The sequence below is a fragment of the Pristis pectinata genome, chromosome 20, assembly GCF_009764475.1.
Source record: "Pristis pectinata isolate sPriPec2 chromosome 20, sPriPec2.1.pri, whole genome shotgun sequence".
Classification (NCBI taxonomy): domain Eukaryota; kingdom Metazoa; phylum Chordata; class Chondrichthyes; order Rhinopristiformes; family Pristidae; genus Pristis; species Pristis pectinata.
This window is the reverse complement of record NC_067424.1, coordinates 28,609,837-28,632,225: the sequence shown is the minus strand read 5'-3', so window position 1 is coordinate 28,632,225 and position 22,389 is coordinate 28,609,837. Positions and strand designations below refer to the sequence as shown.

The 22,389-nt window shown below is 40.9% G+C and overlaps 2 protein-coding genes across 4 annotated transcripts in view; both read left to right on the top strand.

Moving 5' to 3' along the window:
- Positions 1 to 6,800, top strand: part of LOC127580954 (zinc finger protein 76-like) — a 43,314-nt gene extending 36,514 nt beyond the window's left edge. Inside the window, exons 13-15 of one of the 2 annotated variants that reach the window (XM_052034956.1) lie at positions 705 to 869; positions 2,506 to 2,640; positions 6,213 to 6,800. In XM_052034956.1, coding sequence (XP_051890916.1) covers positions 705 to 869; positions 2,506 to 2,640; positions 6,213 to 6,317 — 405 coding nt within the window. In that variant the 3' untranslated portion in view covers positions 6,318 to 6,800. Of the gene's footprint in view, positions 1 to 704; positions 870 to 2,505; positions 2,645 to 6,212 lie in introns of both variants that reach the window. The other variant, XM_052034957.1, reaches the window with a different exon arrangement.
- Positions 6,801 to 16,662: 9,862 nt separating this feature from the next.
- The window catches only part of LOC127580969 (differentially expressed in FDCP 6 homolog), a 115,515-nt gene continuing 109,788 nt past the window's right edge, over positions 16,663 to 22,389 (top strand). The window contains exon 1 of one of the 2 annotated variants that reach the window (XM_052034976.1): positions 16,663 to 16,796. In XM_052034976.1, the coding sequence (XP_051890936.1) occupies positions 16,701 to 16,796 (96 nt within the window). In that variant the 5' untranslated portion in view covers positions 16,663 to 16,700. Of the gene's footprint in view, positions 16,797 to 16,938; positions 17,074 to 22,389 lie in introns of those variants that run through there. The other variant, XM_052034977.1, reaches the window with a different exon arrangement.

The window sequence follows — 22,389 nt, the reverse complement described above, 5'->3', positions numbered from 1 at the left end:
AAAATTCTTTTAAATTTTTAATGAGCTCTCTCCCCCTCCTCTCATTAAGGTTTTGTCCATTATATATATTCAATAGTGCTGCCTGCCCTTTGCAACCTTGCTCAGATTGCCATCCACCATCTGTGAGCCCCAGTAAAGCCTATTTGATCACACAGGTACTGATAGCCAATATAGAGTTCCCAATAATACCAACACCCTTGCTTTTTTTCCAGCATTTAATAGCAGTCAAGTGCAAGGAAGTTGCCAGATTTTTTTTGCTCCTCAGTTCAGCAAAATAAGGCCAATTGTGTCTCCAGCTGATGTCACCAACTCAGCACAGACAGGGGTTGACTCTGAGACTTGTGCACTAGACAGAGTGCTGGTCGTACCCACTGAGCCATCTAGGGAGAAACAAATGAACGTTTTTAATGATTTTTGTTAACTGTTGAAAATAAATGTGGTACTTGTAGTTTTGAACATTTTTATAAGACTAAAGCAAAACCATATTGTAGATTAAGTTATAAAGTCATAATCAATATGAAAGACAAATGAATTTAAAAATACTTCTTTAGTTTTTGTCAATACTTTGATAATTGAGTACCCAGTGATTAGTCCTACTTTGTGGAACTGGTGTAAACTCATTTATTTTTTAAGTTTGGATTTTTTTATTACTTTTCAATAACCAATCCCAGATTTTCCTAAAAGAATAACATTGTTAATTGCAGGTTAGTCTATCGCATGAAGACTTGCAGGCTCTGGGAACAGCTATCACCATGGTAACTCAGGATGGTACTACAATTGCTGTACCCACACATGAAGGTGACCTCACAGGATCACCAGGTGCTCATACAGTTACCATGGTGACAGCAGATGGTACTGAAGCACAGCAGGTATGTCATGGCTTACATCATCCATTAAAAATACAGATAATCAAATATGTTCAAAATATATTTTGTAATTAAATGCACCATCACCGATACTTCCTATCACTAGCTCTGTAACTGCTTGACTCTGCTCCTGCTTCAGCTTGTCTGCTGCTGAAATATTCATTCACTTTTCTTACTTCCAGACTTGTCAATTCCAATGCTCTCCTGGTGGGAATTTTTCTTTCAATTCTCTCTAAACTTGAAATCATCGAGAACTCAGTGGCCTGTGTCCTAACTTGCACCATCCCATGAACCTATCATTCCTGTGCTTCCTGTTAAAGAACAATTTTAATTGTTTAATATTCTTAATACAAACAGGAAGTGCTGGAGATACTCAGCAGATCAGACAGCATCTGTGGTGAGAGAAACATTGTTAACATTTTAAGTTAATACTCATCAAAAGAACTGCTTTTGCCCTTGTTTTCAAATTCTTCCATGGCCTCGCCCCCTTGTATCTCTGGAAACTCCTCAAGGTGTACAATTCTCGGAAATATCAGCTCTCCTCTATTTGTGGTCTCTTGGTCATCCTCATATTTATTCACTCCTGTGGACGTTGTGCCTTTAGGTGACAAGGCCCCAAGTTCTGAAACTTCCTCTCTGTCTCTCTACTTTTCTTTCCTGTTTTGCAATACCCATCAGAAACTTGCTTATGTGCTTCAACTTCAGTTTTTGCCTGATGACACTCCTTTTTTTTGTCCCATTAAAGTTGATGAAAATTGTTAATATTTATAATAGATTTGATCCTTAAAAATCCTTTTGAATTAACATTTTAGTGAAGGAAAAACACTTAGTGTTACAAAGAAATTTTACGGAAAGCTGTATGAAAAGGGAGATTGTCACTAATGTCAGTCTTAGTAAGAGTTAACTTTTCAGAATCAAAATAATTTGTTGCCAACATATTTGGGGTTTTCTAAAGTGTAATTGACATTTAAATTCGGGAATCAATGTATTAGTGGGAAAGAATATTGCCATTTTCCTCGAAAGACTCAATACCAATTGCCAGAATCCTTCCAGTGAGTACAGGATAGCTCAACACAATCTTTGGATCCCAATATCAAATTGACCTTAGTGGTAAATTGGCATTATTACTCAAAGATTTTAGGATGCCTGGCCTGGGATGCAAAATGGAAGGAGTGCACTGTTAATGAGGCAGAATAGGTGGTTCACTCTACATCTGAGGTGGGAATAGCAGGTGGTTATTCTAGTGAAAGCCCTGTGCCCTGCCCTCAGCAAGTACTTCCAAAAGTGTCGAGATCGAGGAATGGGGAAGAGTAGCTACACTGAGTATGTACCTTTCTTGCTCTGCTCCTGCAGTATTGGGATAGTATTCATGGATGTCATTGCATGCTCATTTGCTGTACTGCTCAAATAAATAGTCATGTGAATAAGGGAAGAGGTATGGAGGAGAACCTAGGACAATATCACAAAACAAAACAATATATTCCTCTTTCCATATTAGTTATTTATAATTGGTTTTAAAATTCTAGGTTGGCAATTTATACAATAAAATTCTATAAGATGAAATTAAACTAGTGGTTTGATAAAGTTTATATATGACACAGCCTTCACTTGCTTTTATTTGTAAATCATATTTTGCCAGGTTGCTATAGTGACATCAGACGGGATGGTAACTGGAGATTCGGCTTTGGCAGCTCTTCATGCAGCAGAGGTGGTGCAGCACCATCAGCAAGTAGCATTAGTAGCTACTGCCAATGGCACCCAGATAGCAGTCCAGGTGGGTAAGTTTGATGCTTCAAGCTGGATAATGTTTCTGTATCCGAGATTGGAAAACTATGTTTAAAGAAAAAAATTACAGGCATTGGAAGCTTATTTCATCCAGCTAGTTCACTGAGACCATACATTTTTAGTACTGCCATGGTACTCTCCCTGGCTTTCCTTTACCTTAAATATGACCAAATATAGTAGAAAGTTCCAAGAAAAGGTTCTTCCTTCATCTCAAGAAATTTGAACAAATTTAGGACCAATGGTGACTAATGTTGACTTATTTATTTTAATATCTACTGACTTATGCTGTCTATTGCAAATCTGACTCTTACATGCATGGAACTCTGCATGTCAGAATTAACTATATTGAGAACATCTAGAACCTCAAGTGCATTTCAGTGAGATTTGATAATAGAGCTCAGTAGATGTAAGTTCTGCTTGAAGTTATAGGTGGAACTACATTCAAAGCCAAAGCAGTATTTAACAATCCAGAGTCACATCATGACTCAAATGCATTCACGCTTGTCATATTTGCTTCAAGTAGAAGAATGAAATTATATCAACTACATCCTTACACTCCAAAGAAAATGAAAGATTTTAAGGGCTGTTGCTACTATCAGTTGGATAAATGTAAAATAAGGCTATCAGTCAGAAAAGACAGTAACTGGGTGTTGCATTGAAATGAGCAACCGTGATGTTTTCCACTGTGACAATTATTTGAATCAATATGACACTACCAACTTGAGGTGATTGTGTTTCCCGTACTTTTGTATACTCCAAGGTCAATTCACCAATTTCACTCATATTATCCTGCCACTATGTCACTTTGCAAGCAAATCCGCTTAATGTGGTTCTGAAAGGAACAGTCTCATAACTCCTGAAGAGGGTGATGACAGCCAAGGTCTGCTACAGACAAACTGAATCCAAATATTATTTGATGCTACATTTATTCTATAAAAAGGGTTTACACTTCTTCACAAATCATAATTATACTTCCCCCAGAGACTAAGTACGTTTTCTGCACAATTTTTTTCTTCCTGAATTATTTAGTTACAAGCAGGTTTCTCTCTTGGTGTTGTCATATTATTTCTTCTATTGCTATTACATCTCTTGCTACTTTTTCTATTCATGCTGGGTTTTTTCAGATTCTTTACAACTCTTTGTCATTGCTATGAAGGACAATGAGTTGGGTTTACAGTGACCAAAAGTGGGAAAGGTTAATATCGTGACCTCAGTTTTGAAAAGAAGGTAGTTAATAATTGCAACTCTGATTATGAAATTGTTATGTGTTATATTTTCTCATGATTAGTTGCAACCTAGTTCATCTTGAAATGAGAAAAGCATTACATTATCTAGCAATGTGTGTACTGTTAAGTCACTTCCCTACGATTACATAATAGGCTGACAAGTTAAGGTAACATAAGAGGACTTTGTTAAACTTCTTCTTACAAAAAGAATTTCTTATTACACCAAGGCTACATGTACTAAATGTGCAGGGTTGTAACATCTGTGGGTTGGACTTCCCTTTCAAAGTTTGATGTTATTTTTCTTCAATAGAATCAACTCTATTACATTTACAACCAATTGCTAATTAACAATGCAAGCCAGGAGAATATGTGTTCCCCAATGAACAATCGTCTAATTGTTGATAGCCAAGCAGACCTTAGTAACTGTTATGTGAAGAATTTAGACAATCAAATTCAAGCACACTGGGTGAATCTACATTGACTGAAGTAATAATTGTTATGGGTATATTTTTGTTGCGGGACAATAATACTGTACAGAAGAGATTATGTCATCTGCTTTGGGACATGTTTCTTGAATGAGATCCAAATCACCCCAAGAGGAGCCCTGCGAGGTGGAATGGGCTCTGAGAGGCAAGTAGACCCCAGATGGTGTACCACTGGGTGCCACACTGGAACGCCGCTGTTGGAGGTTTCTGACATTTAGAAAAATACTCAAGTAAATGTAAGTAATTAAAAAGAACTAAAATTACATAAAAGTAATTATAAATACTAAAATGTAAAATACAGCAAACTAATTAATACACTTATATAAAATTATCTTTGCCCACTCAGGTAGTGGTCACGTTCAAATGAGTGGGGTCACTATCTGTGCACCAACCAGCTCAGGCATAAAACCTAGGGGCAAATCCCAAGTGCATTCAGCCCTTCTCTCCAACACGTTAGGGAGGAGCAGGGCGTCAGATGTACTGGTGTCATTTCAGACATCCCTACGTGTCTATCAGTTCAACTCAGCCTATCAGTTTTGTTGATTGACCAACCGTATTGATCAGAATAGGTGATCGTATTAGAAAACAAAATTAACTGTCAATTATATAACATTAAACTGAGTAGTTTAGATAATAGTATAAATTAAATACAAGGTCTTAGGCTGGACTGTGCTGATTTTCCCTGGTGCTTCTGAGCATCCGATCCGAAGGCTAAGCCTGTCAATGTGTACTGCTGCTGGGCTTTACATTTCCACATTCCCATAACGTGCACACAAAACACACAAGGCACACTTGTTTTGACCCATTGAAGCACAGGCAATAGCATTAAAATCTGCAGGATCTGTAATGATAATTTTTCAAAACATCTCAGTTCCTTGCACCTGGAAAAGCCAATGGGCTGGAAAATACTTGCATTTAGTTGGTTCTTCCATAAAGAACTTTGGGCTTACTTTGATGGGCTGGTCAATGGTCTCTGACCTCTGTGCTTATGCATTGGAATGTGTAAGTCAGAGACAAGCTGGAGGTCAGATGTGGAGTCTAGCAGCTAACAAACAAATATCCTTAGGTGTGGGGCTAGATGCATTTCTCATGTGGTCCCACAGCTTTACTTCAGTCACACCTGGTATAAGTGGCACATTTGAATGGGGTTGGGCATCATTTGGCCCATTCTGTGCATACTGGTCAAAGATGGACTTCTGGTTGATCCCACTTCCTAACAGAGTTCATGGCCCTACAGGCTAAGATTCTTTAGTTGCTTATCCTGGCAAAGAGTTCTGCCACATCCTTTCAGGAAGTGATTTTTTTTCAGGCTGTCAGCCTTTATTCATGATATAATTTTCTTTCAATTATCTGCTAATCCTTCCACCAAAGCCCCCATTTAGCAACCCTTCTGCTGGAGGAAATTAGCCCTTTCAGTTTACAAAGCCTCTCATAATCTTAGGTACATTTAAACCTTCCAAAGAAAACAGCTCCAGCATAGCCAGACTCTCTTTACAACCATAATCCTCTAACCCTGGCAACATTCTCATAAATCACTTTGGCGCTCTTTCTCTGGTGGTACCTCTTCTTTTGATGTGGTGACACAGTACTCTGGTTGAGGTCTCATTAATGTCCTGATTACACTACTTCTGCAATTGATGCGTTGGTATCTAGTCCTGTCCAGTAAAATCCTGGGAGCCAAACATAAACTACTCATACATTAATCGGTCTGTTCTCAGGACTAGTAATTTACTGTCTATCATCAACTCAGGTGATTTTACACAATATGGTATAACTTAAATCACGAGAAACTTAGTCCCTTATCTCACCTGCTGATTTTGTGATCATCCTGTCTTTATTTGTCTCTCTAGCTGGAGGAACAGCAGACCCTGGAGGAAGCTATTGGCATGGCAACAGCGGCAATTCAGCATGAAGGAATGGCACAAGATACAGTTATGACAGATAATAGCCAGTGAAGGTGAGGACCAGGAAACAATTGCCACATGCAAGAATGAATGAACTGTGATTTGCTACCTAGTACTGTCCAGTAAAATCCTGGGTGCCAAACATAAACTACTCACAGACTAAATCAGTCTATTCTCAGGACTAATAATTTACTGTGCGTATGTTGATCTCAACTCAGGTGATTTTACACAATATGGTAAGGGTTTTATGATCAAAAGGAATTTTAGAGCTGCTGTATTGACCGATAAGCTTGCAGATTCACTTGTACAGTATAAAGTATAGTTTTATTGAAATTTCCATAGTTTTGCTTTTTATTGAAGATGAAATGTTTACTGAAACTGGTGTAGGGTTGGTTTCCGTGCAGAGTTGGGACTGGCATCAGGCTGGACCTATTAATGGCAATCAGTGACGCTTTTGGAATGTGTACGCTGCATTTTGAAATCTAAGATGATGCTATATCAATCTGTATATGTGTAAATGAAAATAAACTTCAAAAACAGATTTGTTGTTCCTTATAATTTCAATGTTGGCTTTTAACTATGTGTTAGGTAGCATGCAGTGATTTGTTATTGGAGGCAGGTTGATGTTGGCTTTGATCAGATATCCACTGCTGCAAGTTCTCATTCATTAAATTTTCTTGTCTGTGATAATGAAATTGTCCATACCAGTGTGCCAATTCTGGCAGTAGTAGCTTGGTTTTGGGGAATTAAAAGCTTCCAATCATTGTGTTGCATGAAATGCATCCACACTTCTGATGTACAGTCAGGAAACAGTTAAATCACCAATCAAAGGCAGACCTGGTTGAAGAAGGGCAAGATTCCACTAGATATTAAAATATGTTAGACCAGTGCTTAGTTACACTTCTTCAAGATTGTTGTTGATGTAGACTGAGAAAATTAGATGCAAACCACTTGTGCTAAAGCCAACAGGGTCATAAATAGTACACCACAAATGACCATTGCAGACTATCTGTGAAATACCTGGCACAAGACAAGGGAATGTCTGTATATAACCAGCAAGGAAATAAGTTCCAGAAGGGAACATTATGGAAATGAAAGAGAAGGATAAGAGAAGGGCCATTTCAGTTTGTTTTTTCACATTCTGTCTTAATATGAAAGTAAACATTTTAGAATGTCTGTGGATGACTTCAATTAGAAAAAAGGCTTTTTGCTATTTTTTCATTTTGTTACCTAGAATTTGCTACCCAGCAACACCTGCATTTTAACTGCAATCAATGAAGGAGATGGCCCACCATCAGCTTCTCAACTAGGGAATGACAACAGTTGCAACAATGTAGTCTTGGAAATACCTTTCTCTAAAATGTGAATGATAGTAGTCAGAATGTACCTATTGCCCACCGCTAAGAGCAGAGTCACTTGAGGCATCAACAAATGGAGGTCACATGTAAGCCAAACCAAACAGGTATGGTAGGTTCCATTTCCTGAAGGTCATGTGAAAACTGAAATGCATACAGTTATCCTTTTCAGAGTAGTGGGAGATCCAACAAATTGGAGTTTTGTGATTCATACATGTGTACAATCTGAAAAAAATCATTGTTTTACAAAACATCAGTAAGGTGATGACCAGATCATTTTTGACTTTGAAAGTTTTAAATCTTGCCACCTTGCACTCTCCATAAATTTAAACTCATCTAAAACTCTGCTGCAATATACTAGCTCACACCAGGTCCCCCTCACCCGTCACTCCTACGCCGACCGGTAAGGCAAAGCTTTGATTCCATCCATGCATTCAAATCCTATCCATATCTTTGCAACAGCTCTCCAGCCATAGAACCCTTTGAGGTTGCTAGGATCTTGTATTTCCCTAATTAACATCACTTCACCACTGTTGGCTGTCTTCCTGACAAAAATCCAAAGATCCTCTGAGCAAGCTTCTAGACACTGGCCTTAATATTTCCTAATATGGTTCAGTTTCAGGTTTTGTTTGAAAACACTCCTGTGAAGTGCCTTGGAACATTTTACTGTCTTTAGGGATTGAATGTAAGTTGTTCAAGGAGTGGGGAATGAAATTCTTGGATATGCAATTTTATCTATAGTCCACCAGATGGTGCACAAGTTGTGGCATTTTTATCTATCAGTCCTGATGCAGACTCTCGACCTGAAACCCCCACGGATGCTGCTCGACCTGCTGAGTTCCTCCAGCAGACTGTTTTTTGGTCCAGATTCCAGCATCTGCAGTCTATTGTCTCTCTCTTTATATATAACTTTATGGATTCAGAGAATGTAGGCATGAATAGCAAGGCCAGTATTTACTACCTGTCCCTATTTGTCCATGAGAAGGTGGTGAACCATTGCATTCATGTGGTGAAGGTTTTCCCACAATGCTGTTACGTAGGGGATTCCAGCATGTGTGACCCTCTCTCCAATGACAAACCCTCCTCTCTAATGGGGAACCCTTTTCTTCTGTTTCCCCCCCACCCCCCCACCACCACCTTACTTCCACCACGCAATCCTGTCTCACAAGATCACAAGACAAAGGAGCAGAAGTCGGCCATTTGGCCCATTGAGTCTGCTCTGTGAGCTAAACTGAACTATTCCTATCTAGCCCCAATTTCCAGCCTTTTCCCCATATCCCTTGATACCTTGACTAGTTGGATACCTATCAATCTCCTCCTTAAACACCCCCAATGATTGGGCCTCCACTGCTGTACGTGGCAAAGAATTCCATAATTTCACTACTCTCTGGCTAAAGAAATTTCTCCTCATTTCTGTTTTAAACCTGTACCCTCTAATTCTAAGATTGTGCCCTCTAGTCCTGGACTCACCCACCAAGGGAAACAGCTTAACCACATCTACTCTGTCCAGTCCTTTCAACATTCTAAATGTTTCTATGAGGTCCCCTCTCATTCTTCTGTACTTCATTTATTACAGTCCAAGACCCGACAAACGCTCATCATATGTAAGCCCTTTCATTCCGGGAATCATCCTTGTAAATCTTTTCTGAACCCTCTCTAACATCAGTACATCTGTCCTAAGATAAGGGGCCCAAAACTGTGCACAGTACTCCAAATGAGGTCTCACCAGTGCCCCATAGAGCCTCATCAACACTTCCTTACTTTTATACACTATACCTCTCGAGATGAATGCCAACATAGCATTCGCTTTCTTTACCGCTGATCCGACCTGGTGGTTAACCTTTAGGGTATCCTGCACGAGTACCCCCAAGTCCCTTTGTACTTCCGTACTTTGAATTTTCTCCCCATCTAGATAATAATCTGCCCATTTATTTCTTTTTCCAAAGTGTACAATGGCACATTTCTCAACATTGGGCAAAGAAATGGCAGATGAGATTCATTCTCCTAAACTATCTAAGTCTCTCTGCAACCTTCCTATTTCTTCAATACTCCCTACTCCTCCACCTATCTTGGTGTCATCTGCAAACTTAGCCACAAAACCATTTACTCCATCATCCAAATCATTAATGTACAAAGTAAAAAGAAGTGGCCCCAACACCGACCCCTGGGGAACACCACTAGTAACCGGTAGCCAACCAGAACAGGATCCTTTTATTCCCACCCTTTGCTTTCTGCCAACCAGCCAATGCTCCACCCATTCCAATATCCTACCTGTAATCCCATGAGCTCTCATCTTATTAATCAGCCTCTTGTGCGGCACCTTGTCGAAGGCCTTTTGAAAGTCTAAATACGCAACATCCACAGCCTCCCCCTTATCCACCCTACCTGATGTTTCCTCAAGAAACTCCAATACTTTGGTCAGGCAGGATCTTCCCTTCACAAAACCATGCTGATTTGGACCTATCTTGCCTTGCACGTCTAGGTATTCCATAACCTCATCCTTGAGGATCGATTCCAATAACTTTCCCACCATCGACGTCAGACTAATAGGTCTGTAATTTCCTCTATGCTGCCTCCCACCCTTCTTATACAGCGGAACTACATTTGCGACCTTCCAGTCCTCCGGAACCATGCTGGAGTCTATTGATTCCTGGAAAATTATCACCAATGCCTCCGCAATCTCTGAAGCCACCTCCTTCAGAACCCGGGGGTGCACCTCATCCGGTCCAGGAGACTTATCTGCCTTTAGTCCATTTAGCTTCCCGAGCACCTTTTCTCTAGGAATTTTAACTGAATCCAGTTCTAACCCCTGAGACCCCTGACTATCTGGTATATTGCTGAGGTCCTCCACAGTGAAGACTGATGCAAAATACTCATTTAGTTTCTCTGCCATCTCTTTGTTATCCATTATAATCTCTCCCACACCATTTTCAATTGGTCCTATATCAACCTGTGTCTCTTACTCTTCATATATTTAAAAAAAACTCTTGATATCTTTTTGAATGTTATCTGCCAACTTCCTTTCATAATTCATCTTTTCTTTCCTAATGACCTTTGTTTCTTTCTGTTTTTTTTTAAGTTTCCCAGTCTTCTGTTTCCCACTAATTTTTGCTTCCTTGTATGCCCTCCCTTTTGCTTTTATTTTAGCCTTCACCTCTCTCGTTATCCCACATTTGTGCCATTTTTCCATTCATAAACTTTTTTCTTGGAATATATCTAGCATTTTCATTATTACTCATAGAAATTCCATCCATTCCTGCTCTGCCGTCCCTCCAACTAGCTTACTTTTCCAATCAATTTGGGCCAGTTCCTCTCTCATGCCACTGTAATTTCCTTTGTTCCACTGAAATATTGACCCATCTGATATCAGCTTCTCCTTTTCAAATTTGAAACTGAACTCAATCATATTGTGATCGCTAGTTCCTAATGGTTCCTTTACCTTTAGTTCCCTGATCACCTCCGGTTCATTACACAGCACCCAATCCAAAACAGCCGATCCCCTGGTGGGCTCATCAACAAGTTGCTCCAAAAAGCCATCCAGTAGACCTTCTACAAAGTCACTCTCCTGAGATCCACTGCCTTCCTGGCTTTCCCAATACACCTTCATGTTAAAATCCCCCATAATTATCTTGACGTTGTCTCTCTGACACACTTTTTCTATTTCTAGCTGTAATTTATAGTCCACATCCAGGCTGCTGTTAGGGGGCCTATATATCACTGCTATTATTGTCCTTTTACCCTTGCCATTTCTTAGCTCCACCCATAAGGATTCCACTTCTTCTGACCCTATGTCCCTTCTCTCTATTGATTTTATATCATTACTAACCATCAGGGCCATACCTCCCCCTCTGCCTACCTGTCTATCTTTCCTATACACTGTGTACCTCTGGACATTTAGTTCCCACTCACAGCCTTCCTTAAGCCATGACTCGGTGATTGCCACAATGTCATATTTTTTAATCTGTAGCTGTGCCACTAGATCATCCACCTTATTTCTAATGCTACGTGCGTTTAAATATAGTACATTTAGACCAGTATCTGCTGCCAATTTTGCTGTATTTCTATTGTTCAGCAAATTATCCTGTCTTTTCACCCGCCTGTCCTTCTTTCCATCTTCACTGCACACTGTCTTGGACTTGCTCCTCTCTTCCTCTTCCTCTTCCTCTATCCTAACGTCCTGGTTTCCTTCCCCCTGCCAAATTAGTTTAAACCCTCCCCAACAGCTATGTTAAACATTCCCGCCAGGATATTGGACCCCTCGGAGTTCAGGTGTAACCCATCCTTTGTGAATAGGTCATACCTCTCCCAAAAAAGGTCCCAATGATCCAAGAATCTGAAGCCCTGCCCCCTGCACCAGTCTCTCAGCCACACATTCATCTGCCAGATCTTCCTATTCTTACTGTCATTAGCATGTGGCACAGATAGTAATCCTGAGATTACTACCCTGGAGGTCCTGCTTCTCAACCTTCTTCCTAGCTCCTTGTAATCTTCCTTCAGGTCCTCGTCTCTTTTTCCACCTATGTCTCCAGTGCCCCCCTATTCCACCAACACCTGCACAGTCCTCTCTCTGTGTGACTCTTTCCTTTGTGATCTCTACAATAGCAGGAGGTGATGGAGGAAGGGCTTGTCCTGCCATGCAGAAGGCTTTGGGGCTTGAGTGCCAGAAATCTTAGAGAAACCATGTCCATCCAAGGATAATCACGGGTAGTTGTTTAGATGTTCTTGATCTAATTGAATGGTGGAACAGGCTTGAGGGCAGAAAGGTCTTCTCTTGTTCCTATATCCATCCTGAGGTCATTTTAAATCTCCCATCCCCTGTTCAAATCCCTCCCTGCCTTGCCTCTCCCTTTTATCCAGAACCACCCACCCCCACAAAAAACTCTGCGTTCTTCCAGTTCTGGTCTCTCATGCACTTTCTCTTTCCTTCATCCTACCATGCCTAAGTCTTTTGAATTAGCTCGGTCCTCAGAGGATAAGAGAATGAGTTTCCTTTCAAACTCATTCTCTTATCCTTTAGGAGGCTTCAATGTCCATCCTCATGACCCATCTATTCTATTTTGCAGAGAGAAGAGGAAGGGGTGGGGTAAGACAGAGGAGAAAGGGAGCGGTGGGTTGGAGGGAGAGAGAATTGAGATGGGAAAGGGAAACATTTGGGAAAGAGGGAGAGAGATTGGGAGGAAGAGAGAGGATGGGGGACTGAAGTACAGAGAGGGGGTGGGGGAGAGTGACTGTGGGGGGAGTGAGAGAGAGGGCTGTTAGGGGAGAGTGGTGGGTAAATAGGAGACGGGAGGGAGAGTCAACAAATATAAGAACGGGAGAAGTGTACATGGAGGGTGGAAAGGGAGTATATGTGGTTGATGGGAGGGGTGTGTAGAAGGAGGGAGGATGGGGAGTGGATAGGGAGGGTGTGTGTGAGGAAGCGAGGGGGGAAGGAAGTGTAAGGGATAAGGCATGTTTGTAGAGGGTAGGAAGTGTGTGTGGGAGTGTGGAAGTGTGAGAAAGGTGTGGAGACAATACATGTGGAGGTAGGTGAGAGCGGGGAGGAGTGTTTGTGGAGGAACAATAATCCCAGTATAATTCAGGTTCAGATGAGTACATTCCCTAATCACTACAGTTTGGTAACACTGATCACTTTGATCACTTTATACTAAAATGGACTTTTTTTGTTCTAATTGTGTTCTTTCTTTCTTGTAAAAATTGTGTATAATTTATGTTTAATTAATGTTTTTCTTGTGAATGCTACTTATATGATGCTATGTGCCTGTGATGCGCTACAAGTAAGTTTTTCATTGCACCTGTACATATATGTACTTGTGCACATGACAATAAACTCAACTTTGACTTCTATCACTCTCTGAAACTTCAGGATCGACATACTCGTCACAAATCGGTATGCCTGTCCCATTCTGATTAGTATCTCTACTCAGAGAAAGAGGTGAAGTTCTTTGCCTGAGACCCCTCTTCTACAGCTCCCACTCGTGCATCCCATATGTGCTATTGCAAAATATATGTAGGAACAGCAAGTGCAATCTTAGGTGCTGAATAAATGGTGCAGGTTTTTTATGCACTATGAGATTGAAATTTGCTTAAGTAACATATCACACAAACCACGTCAAGACATGAACAATTTCTAGCCCAATATCCAACTGAAAGGGAAGAGAGAAAATTAACAAAATAAATTTTGAATATTAAAGAAAATACGGAATACAGAAATGGAGAACAGTAGAACTGTACAAGAGACAAATTGCAGTGTTTTCCAAACCTTGTCAGCTTATCAAAATTAATACACTATCTCAGCATTTGGCATGCAGTAGGGGTCTCCAGATGTATAGAAACTGCTCCTCTGCATCATTTTCTGAAGATATAGAAGGCTTTCAGTACAGATTACTGTGAAGTTACTTTAGAAGCTTTGTTGTGCAATAAATTTGCTATAACTGTGGTAAATAGTCTTTTTATATTTGCATTTGGCTGTCAGTCGAGCAAGTGTGAAAAAAGTTGTACCAGCAATAAACTGCAGAATCATTGCTAAAATGAAGATGTCACGCTTAAGTAGAACTGTTTAGGCTAATTAAAGAGTAATCATTAAATGTATAAAACTTAAGCAAGGGATGAATTGTTATTTATGTCCTTATTACTATGTGGAAAGATCTCTGTTCTGGTTCATTTGTCATCACTTTGTCAGTTTTATAGAATAACCCTTATCATAGTTAAAGATATGCATATTCTGTATAAGCAGCAGACAATTTCTATTCATGATGTTATATTTAGGAGTATTCTAGATGTGATGTTTTCTCTCAGGCTGCTTCTAATCCAAAGTAACCACAGAGACAAAGGCCTATGCCTACACCCTGGTAGTTGAGGTGGCCAAAAGGCAGAAAATAAATGGTTAATGCACTTCCTGTGCAAAATTCTTTTTCTGGCTGGGTAACACAAATAAAATTCATGCTCAACAATCGGATCAGTTTTGAGCAGAAAAGCACAAATGGGGAGAAAGAAATAGGATATGCATGCATGTCCATCTGATGCCACCGCAATCTTTCTCTGAAAAAACAGAAGGAACAAGGAGGGATAGAAGTAATGTGTGTTGTAATGTAGGAACACAGCCAATTTATGCATAGAAGGCTGCCACAAAAGAACAATGTTGTAACAATTGGATAATATGGGCTAGAACATTGTCCACATAGCTCCAAAACAAAATTGTGTTGTGGCAAATTGGTGTAACCCTGCATTGAGAAATTTTGAGTACATTATGGGTGTCTTAGCATCTATTGGGATTTTTGTTCTCCCCAGTACCATTTTTCTGGAGAAACACACCAAACTTTCCTGACCTGCTGATTTTCCAGCAGTTTCTGATTTTATCGTAGTTTTCCAGCATTTGCCGTTTTCAATTTTTCAATCTCATCATTCTTAAAAAAAAGTCTCACAAAGCAGCTAAGTTTCATTAGCCCTGTTTCCCCTGGAACTGGGGAATAACTCAAACTGTAATTTATTCTCGCTGCGATCTCTGATCTCAAATGCAACCTCATGTGTTCCTTGACTTTGTCCGTGAAGGTAAGGGTCATATCACTCTCAGCTGTCTTGGCCTCAGAACCATTCCAGACTGCATGTTATCTCTGCTGCATTGCACAATTGGCTGTTGACTGCTATGTTAAGGAGGCCTCTCAAAGTCCATACTCAGGGAGACACTTTTTCTTCAGCCTACGGGACCTGGCAGCTTTGTCATAATTCAGACATCCATAAACTATGTGGATGTCCATGCAGAGAACTCCCTGGAAGCCTCCTACCGGGAGTGCCTGGTTGAAGCCTTGGATGGTCTCTGACCTCTTGGGAGCACTCTCCCATCCACCTCTCTTGATTGCAGCATCCATTCATTCAGAAGCAACATTCCTCTGTGGCTGGAGGAGTGTTTGTTGTAATGTGGTATGTTCCTTCAAGAACTGACTGCTGTGATTACATCTGTTGGATTCCGTGCCGGGGGCTGCAATAGGCGATGCTGTGCTGTGCAATGTTATGCATGAAACCTAACAATGCTTTTCTGTGAATCTTGCAATTGAAGTTCTTGCTCTTTGTGTATTATGGTGACCCATTGTGCTGTTTTAAGACACAAAAAATGTCTTAAATCTATATTTTAGTCATGGAGTCACAGACAGATACAGCACAAAAGGAGGTCCTTTGGCCCAGTTAGTCCACGCCAACCATCAATTACCCATTTACACTAATCCTACATTAAGCCTATTTTTTATTCTCTACGCATTGTCATCAACTCTTCCCTGACTCTATGGTTCACCTACACAATAGGGACTATTCGGAGTGGCCAATTAGCCCTCCAACCTGTTTGGAATGTGGGAGGAAACCGAAGCGGTCACAGGGAGACCATTACAAGCTCCACTCAGACAGCACCGGAGGTCTGGATTGAACTGAGGTCTCTGGTGCTGTGAGGCAGCAACTCCTCCAGCTGTGTCACTGTGCTGTTATTAACTGAGGGATAAATATTGCCCAGGGTGTAAGTTGTAGCTAACCTACTCTTTGCATTAGTACCTTGGGTATTTTACGTTTATCTGACAGGGCCGACAGACTTCATTAAACATCTCATCTGAAAGGTGGCCCTTCCAACAGCGCAGCCTCTTTCAGAGCATCAGCTTTCTGAAGTGGGACTTCAACCCACAGAGTGCCAAACCAGTGAGCACAGCTGACTGTCGCTTATGTAGAAAAGCAGAAGTCTTTCTACTGTTCCTTCCAAATATGCCAGCATGCTGGGCAATCCAGAGGGCTAGCAGTGTGAGGGTATGTATTTCTCCGACGGCACAACGGAGGAATGTACTGATTGCAATATTTTTATGAGTAAAGCATATTTTTTGAAATATCTATCACGAAGGCGGTGGTTGCTTGAGTAAGGCGGGGGGGGGGGAGGATTGGTGGGAAAAAGCTTGGCTCGTGACCGTAGGGTGGCGGCGCGTGCACGCGCCGGTGGTGGTCATGCGCGTTCACGTGTGGTCCCAGGACGCTGACGTCAGCAGAAGGAGGCTGGGCTCGTTCACGCCGTGCCCGCGCCCCCGCCCCGGACTTGGTGCAGACAGTGATGGAGCTACGGAGCGAGTTGCTGAAGTCCATCTGGTACGCGTTCACGGCACTGGATGTGGAGAAGAGCGGCAAAGTGTCCAAATCGCAGCTGAAGGTAAGGCGGTGCGAGCCGAGGCTCTGAGAGCCGGCGCTGAGGGCACTGGCGCCGGGACAGGGAGTAGCTCACCAGAGTCTGCGAGTTCGAGCCTTGTATTGGCAAGGAGTTGGTGCTGAGGATGTGGCACACGCACTTTAAAAGTATTCAGCAGCTGAATTGGGCGCTAGTTTGGTCTTGCATGTTGTGTTTCTTCTACATAAAACACCATACAAGCACGTTTCTAATGGAGTTGAAGTGGCAGGAAGTCTTTCGACTTGTGCAACGAGTCAAAAAGGTAGAAAGCGTGCGGGCTGTTGCTTTAACCTGTCAATGTGCCTCTTTTGATTGATTGTTTTTTTAAAAAAAATAGTATTCTCAATTTAGTGTCCAGAACAAAATTAAGCGTCTATTCCCCCGTGGTGGTTTTTGCCATGGTGGCTTGTTTGACTTAAGTAATTGTATCCCTTGCAGTTTGTACCGATCTGAGCTGATACAAAATTCAAACTGGAGCCATTTTATACGAAAAGCCTCAATTTAAATTTGCTATTGCTACCAGTCTTTTTATGTGTAAGAGACGTGTACACAGGAAACGTACAGCACTGCCGAGGCAGAAGTGGTTAGAATTCTTGTGTAGTGCAGAAGCACCATGAGTCACAAGATTCTTCAAAACTAATATCCCATAATCGTCGGCAGATAACGCAGTGCCAACCTGTTCATACACCATTTGCTGAATGCATTTTATTTACGTTTTCGTGAACATCATCATAACTGCGTTGCTTAAAAAATAAAAACAACATGTAAAACTACAGTGACTGTTGGGAAGTGACAGCACGAGGTGAAAGCTGAAATGTAAATCATCGTTGTCGATACTGTCAGAGAATATCAGCCTCCGATATTACATTTAGCTCAAGTGTACATTATTGTACATTTGTGCTGAAATGACTAGGGGGGAAGGTTGATCTTGCCTATTCTTTGTATGCACGTTTGAGTTCCAATGTCAAATAACATTTGAACGATAGTATCATCATAACTGAAATGCCTTTTGAATAGCATTTTCCAAAGCAACTTACAATTTTAAAAACAGGGTCGTTCAAAGGAAGTGCCGTTAACCTTGGTGCAAACGACATCGTTGATGGTTCAGATGCATATCTGTGCGTAGAGTGAGTGATAGAACGGCCTGCGGGATGGATGAAAAATATTCACTTTCTGAAGATATGTAGAAACATCATGATTTGTACGGCTCTGTTGTCAGAGATTTTAACTATAGTTTGGTTTTGACTAATCTCCAATGTAATCTGGAGTCAGAAAATTAATATTCAGCTGCAGAATGGAAGCTTAGAAAGATGATACTGAGTTTAGCTTTGTTCAGCAAAGGTGTTTTTTCAAGTGAGCTACTGTAACAGTGAGACATAAGTGTTATGTTAGGCATAGTTTGCCATCATAGACAACAGTCACTGAAATTCACTGGGATTCTGAGAGCAGGGGTAAGAATAACTTAAGATCTTTGGGCAGGATGCTGGTGAAGAGATCAAACATAATTTCTCATTCTTGTGTAGTATTGAGAACAGGTCCCTGTTCTCAAAATCTGACCTGCTTAAAAGGAACTACCTTTAGAGAGCATGCAGTAGACAGCCCTTTTCACAACCTCTGAATTCTGAATACCCCATTACACCCCAAAACCAATGAGGTACTTTTGAACTATAGCAATTGTAATATAGCTGTGTACAGAGCATGGTCCCAACAAAAAAGAGGTGGGACAAAGAAATAGCTAATTTCTTAATCTTGGTTGAGAGGTGAATGTTGGTCGCGATTCTGTTCGGAAAGAGACAGCAGAATTTTTTATGTCAATTTCAGAAATAAAGGGCCTCGGTTTGACTTCTAATTTAAAAAAAAGACAACATTGGAGTCAGTAAAGTACACATGTTGTGAACTGTCAGCCTAGATCATGTGCTTAAGTTTCTAGGGAAGGGTTTGAAAGCACAGCCCTCTGACTCAGTGCTACCACTCGACAACAGTTGGTTCTTAGCTACTAATTTGCGTGAACTATCATTGAGGCTAAGACATTGGCCCAGATTTTGTGGTCAGTGGTGAAGGGACTACACTTGTCGCTGAACTTGGGAGTCGAGGCTATCCACAAAATTTAAGCAGGCCCTAAAGAGTCCCTTTGAACTTGGCATCATCATCAAAGGATCTGAGACCAGAAGCAATGAAGTCAGTAAAAAAGGTTGGGCCACAGGGAGGCTGAAGATGTCTCACATTAGACTGTGAAATTACAAGCACAGATTATAGTTCATAAACATCTTGCAGAAGGCAAAATAAAGATTGATATATGAGACATTGTTAAGCTTAAAGCTGAAACAGAAACTTAAAAATTGAAGAGAAAAATATACAGTTTAGTTTTTAATCATGGAATAAAATTATTTTTTCACAATCAAGGAAGATGTTTAGTGGCACTTATCACTTTAGAATGTGTTTAAAAACTTGGTTACATTTTATTTTTGTGGAGAATATTTCACGAAATATTGAAGGTCATCTCAAATTAACAAAGCTCTGTTGATTGAATGGCAGGCTGGTCATAAAAGTAAAGGCCCGTGAAATCCAAGGGAATTAGGCAAATTTGGGCAGTGGCAAGGAGCAGAGGGTAATGGTTGACAGATGATTTTGTGACTAGAAGGCTGTTGCCTGCAGGATTCTGGTAACCCCAGCATTTAGTCGGCTGTACATTATTTATCAGAATCAGGTTTATTATCACTGTCTTATATGACATGAAATTTGTTTCGTGGCAGCAGTACAGTGCAGAGAGATTAACAAAAACTGTAAATTACAAAATAAGTAAATAGTGGAAAACAAAAAGGAACAATGAGGTCGTGTTCATGGACTGTTCAGAAATCTGATGGTGGAGGGGAAGAAGCTGTTTCTGAATTATTGAGTGTGGGTCTTCAGGCTCCTGTACCTCCTCCCCGATGGTAGTAATGAGAAGGGGGCATGTCCCAAGTGGTGACAGTCCTTAGTAATGGATGCCGCCTTCTTGAGGCGCCACCTCTTGAAGATGTCCTCGGTGGTGGGGAGGGTTGTGCCCGTGATGGAACTGGCTGAATCTACAACCCTCTGCAGCCTCTTATGATCCTGTGCATTGGAGCCTCCATACCAGGCTTTGATGCAATCAGTTAGAATGCTCTCCACTGTACATCTATAGAAATTTGCAAGAGTCTTTGGTGACGTACCAAATCTCCTCAAACTCCTAATGAAGTAGAGCTGCTGGCATGCCTTCTTCATGATTGGATCAATGTGTTGGGCCCAGGACAGATCCTCGGAAATTAATTCGGACTCTAATGTAGGGGGATCGATTAAAAATATTAGCAGATATTACAAAAACTGGTCACGTGTTTAATAGGGCAGCAGAAAACGAGAACTGTTAGGCCATAGCTTGAGTATTGTGTGCAGTTCTGATCATTGGAAGTATGTGATCACAGAGGAGAAAGTGCAGAGGAGATTTATGAAGAGTTTGCAATGAGGAATGAATGGATACACTATGGATGTTTTATTTGGAAGGGGAACTTAATTGAGGTGCAATAAACTGAGAGGCTGAATGAATAAATAGGAAGGAACTATTTCTCTCAGCTGAGAATCTAAAAACAAGGGGCCATAGAAGCTTGACACTATACAGGATATAGCAGCCCACTTGATAGGCACCCCATCCACAACCGTCCACTCACTCTACCACCAATGCACAGTAGCAGCAGTTTATACCAACTACAGAATGCATTGACTCCTTTGACAGCATCTTCCAAACCCACTACCTCTACCAGTTGGAAGGACAAGGGCAGCAAAAGCATGGGAACACCACCGTCTGGTAGTTGCCCTCCAAGCCAGACACCATCCTGACTTGAAAATATATCACTGTTCATTCACTGTCACTGGGTCAAAATCCTGGATCTCTCTCCCTAACAGCATTGTGAGCATATCTACACATCAAGGACTGCAGCGACTCAAAAAGACGCCTCACCACCACCTTCTCAAGGGCCGTTAAGCGAAGCCCACATCTCTTGAATGAAAATATTTTTAAAAATTGGCAGAATAATTTTTTTTCACCAGGAAATGGTAGGGGTCTGGAACCTGCTGTCTGTTGGAAGCAAATATCCTCTTCACCTATAAACAGTACTTTGGATGTAATACTTGAAGAGCTGTGACCTGCAGGGCTATGGATAAATTGCTGGGATTAGGCTGGAGAGCTCTTTTCGATTGTGATGGATACAGACTAAATGGCCTACTACTGTGTTGTAAATTTTCTATGATTCTATAATTTGAAAACAATACAACAGCAGAGTATCACTGGCAGCAGCTTGCAGAATTCTTTGTTTGACTGCTCAATGTAAATGCCAGAGATGCTCTCAGTTTTACACGCTAATCTTAGCAAGTGTCCTTGACATTTGTTACCTAAAAGTATGCTAAAACTCCAAATATAACTGCAATTAAAATTAGTTCTTTCCTTGAGGTAGCTCCTATCCTTTACTGAAGGAGCCTGTAGTTGAAGTGAAGTTTCATGGCCTCATCTAGTTTTACACTACAGGACGTTCCTGAATAATGAACAAATTCCATTTTTACAGACGTCCATAAATTAATTTTGTCCATAAGTCAGAAAATACAAAAAAATCATTCAATGTGTTATCACATCTCCACAGTATTGTAATGGATGGCATCAAAAGCACATAAGACTGATAAGAACGGACAGAGGGGAAGCTACTTCTGCTGCTGGTGGAATGAACATATGCTGGACTTCTGAATTTAATAATATTATGGGAAGTCATTTGCATGTACGAGTGTCCATAAGTTGGATATTTGTAACCCAGGGATGGCTTGTACCTTGTTCATATAGCCACTTGACACTGTGAGCCAAGGCAAAAAATGTCTACAGTCCTATTTCACCAAAAAGAGTATCGTGGGCCAATACTAAACCATTCATCACCTGTTGAAACTTGGAGGTGCCTTTGTTGGCCTTAGGGGGGGTGAATTGTTACCCTTTGGCTCAGAGTACCACAACCAGTTGTACCATCCAAGCTGCTACCCTGTCTAAGATCATGGATAGAACCTGCTACTACTAATGTGCATTGTTTAACTGGGGAAATTTCCACAATTGGAATAATGTGGGGAGTGACATGGAGAGAACAACTCTTTCCTCAGAGGAACTTAAAAGGTTTGTCCATTAAGACTTGTTGCTTGAAAGTGAGCAACTTGGCATTTCAACGGAGTAATCCTAAGGTATTAAATTAAATTCTTTGGTAAGCAGGGTAAAATGGAATGAAATGACAGATCAGGAAACCTCTCCTTGAATTTTGTGCTTCTACCACCTGGCATTCTCCAAAGGTTTACTCACATTTGTGAGGTGTTGTTGGTTCCTATTTTAGTGTGATTGAAACTGCCAGAAATACTCAACAGGTGAGGCAGCAGCTGTGGAGAAGGACACAGTTTTTATTTTACATCAATGACCTTCCATTAGAACGCTAAGAAGTTGGTCTGTCTACAGTCGCTAGAAAAGCAAAGGTTTATAAATTCCCATATTGCAATGTGTAGTGCACACAAGAGTGAATGTTATCTAAAGTGAGATCACAGA